The sequence below is a fragment of the Panicum virgatum genome, chromosome 8K, assembly GCF_016808335.1.
Source record: "Panicum virgatum strain AP13 chromosome 8K, P.virgatum_v5, whole genome shotgun sequence".
Lineage (NCBI taxonomy): Eukaryota > Viridiplantae > Streptophyta > Magnoliopsida > Poales > Poaceae > Panicum > Panicum virgatum.
In genome coordinates, this window is record NC_053143.1 from 54,213,302 (window position 1) to 54,215,641 (window position 2,340).

At 50.4% G+C, this 2,340-nt stretch overlaps 1 protein-coding gene across 1 annotated transcript; it reads left to right on the forward strand.

Annotated features, from left to right (window-relative positions):
• The first annotated feature begins 260 nt into the window (after positions 1 to 260).
• On the forward strand, positions 261 to 2,031 carry LOC120645250 (transcription factor MYBS2-like). Its single transcript, XM_039922058.1, has 4 exons — positions 261 to 504; positions 785 to 1,207; positions 1,510 to 1,653; positions 1,809 to 2,031. The coding sequence occupies exons 1-2, from the start codon at positions 318 to 320 to the stop codon at positions 1,036 to 1,038; spliced, it is 441 nt and encodes a 146-aa protein (XP_039777992.1). The 5' UTR covers positions 261 to 317; the 3' UTR covers positions 1,039 to 1,207; positions 1,510 to 1,653; positions 1,809 to 2,031.
• Positions 2,032 to 2,340: the final 309 nt, after the last annotated feature.

The window sequence follows — 2,340 nt, forward strand, 5'->3', positions numbered from 1 at the left end:
GGCAGGGTGAACCCCTGCTACCCACTACAAGCAGAATTTCTGAGAGTTTTCATCAGTTGGCTGAGGTGATTACTTTGTTTATTATTATCTGCTCTAGTTAGATCAACTTCAGTAGGGAGAGCAAATGGACTACCATTTTAGTAGACCTTCCAAATTTCTCAGCGCACCCCCTAATTTGGTGGCTCTCTATTTGGGCTGCCAATTGTGAGCCTCACCGGTTTCTTTTTTTTCTTTCTTTTCTTTGACCCCGATCCGATCCCCAGTTTTGGCAGACGCGGCGGCCGAAGCCGGCGACGGTGGTCCTCAGGCTGTTCGGCATGGACGTCGTCGCCGATGAGGAACCAGATGACAACGACATCGGGTTCGAGCTCAGGAAGAGTTCGAGCATGCAGAACCTCACCATCCCCTCCGCCGACCCGCTCCTGCCACGCGGGGAGGCCGGCGAGGGCAAGGTGTATGCCTCCAACGATCTGGAGCTGGCCTCCAGGCAGCAGAGGAAGAAAGGTGATTTTCTTTTTGTTTTTTTTCCTCTCTCCCCCTCCCGGATTCGATTGCTTTCTTCTTGCCGAGGTTGTTTGACACAATCTGAGGACTCAGATTCGTGAACGAAAAATGTTGTCCTGGATTCTGAAATCAAGAAAACGACTGAAAATTGAGCCCCATCATGTGCGAGTCAACGCCTGCTCTCACAGTCCACAAATACTGAAATACTACCGGTAGCATTTTTTTCTTTCAGTTTTTGGTTCTGTGATTAATCCTGTGCCGATTGGTGAAATCCGTGCAGGGATTCCGTGGACCGAGGAGGAGCACAGGAAGTTCCTGGACGGCCTGAGGCAGCTGGGCAAGGGGGACTGGAGGGGCATGTCCAAGAGCTTCGTGACCACCAGGACGGCGACGCAGGTGGCCAGCCACGCCCAGAGGTACTCCCTCCGCCAGACCAACCCCGGCAAGAAGAAGCGCCGGGCCAGCCTCTTCGTCGTCGGCATCGCCGACTTCAGCGACGATCAGGTGAGCACCTTGATGCCATTCCACCGGTGAGCGCGGCGGCCGAGGCGGCGGTGTCCGAGGCCTGCTTCCGGATCTGCTCCGCCCGGAGGCAGTCCCCGTTCACGGCCGCGGACCTGCCGCCGGATTTTGGGCCCCCGTGGCGGAGTACATGGCCCCCGTGGCGCGAGGAAGAGGACCGGTGGGAGATGGAGTATGACAGGTGGGGCCCAGTTGTCAGTTGAAATAATAGAAGTTCAATTTACTCAGCTTGCTGGAGGGGAGGTCCATATTTGAATGAGTAAAATTTAGAAGTGGATTTCTAAATAGACATTTGCTCACCCAAATTTAAAAGCTCTACTGGAGTTGCTCTTACCGACGGTGTTCTAGTGTCCCAAGAGTTGAATTATATTGATTCCTAGACTGATATTTATGGACCAACAATATATGATGACATAGCATAAAAACACTTGTCCCATCGGCCACTTTGATCCGTACTCTCAGCGTTGGTTTTAAATCTTGTAGGCGCTCGGATGGGCGCCGATGGACGCTCGCAGAGCCATCCCTTGGATGACGGCCAGCTTCGTCTTCCTCAACTTCTACTCGGCCATGGCCGTCTACCGGTCTAACGGCGACTGGGGTGATTACGCCTTTGTGGTGCTCTCCTGCGTAAGCCTCAGCATCCTTTTCTTCTGCCTGCGGCTGTTGGAGAGAGCGCCGCCAGGATCCGCCACCAGAGGGAAACTAAAGGTGGCCGCCTGGGTGCTCACGACGGGGCTCGCCATCGTTTCTTCATTCATGGTCGCGGGCATTTTGCCCGTCAGGGTGCAGCTACTCGTGTTGGGGATCGCCGGAGGCTTCTACGCTTTCTTCATATACTGGAAACGGAAGATGTGTACCTACCAAGTACCAACTGCCATGCTCTTTTGCCTTGCTCTTTGTGTCTTACTAATTAGTAAAACTGCTGTACTTGTGCATTTTTCGAGCAGCTTGACAAGGGCTTAGTTTCTGCTAATTGGTCAGAAATGAAACCGTTGTGCTGCTCAAGACCGGAAGCGCGCACCATGCATAAACGGCTGGTGACTTCCTTGTTGTCGTTTCTCATGCATGTTCTGATAAAAATTACTAAACTAGAATATACTCCCACCGTCCCAGGATATAAGGCATAGTCAAACTTGACACGGTTGTCAATAATAATATTTGACTCTTAGTATCTCCTATAATATAATGTTTGTAGCAATAAAATTATAGTTATATGAAACAACTTTTAAATATGAATACGATGATATAATTGTTATAAGATACCATTTTTACTTTTCAAGATTAGTCGTAGGTCAATATTTTTAAAGTTTCAAT

Excerpts from the sequence above, each read along its gene's own strand:
- LOC120645250 (XM_039922058.1), top strand. The coding sequence starts at position 318 with ATGGACGTCGTCGCCGATGAGGAACCAGATGACAACGACATCGGGTTC. Across the intron at positions 505-784 it reads CAGGCAGCAGAGGAAGAAAG|GGATTCCGTGGACCGAGGAG; the intron begins GTGATTTTCTTT and ends AAATCCGTGCAG.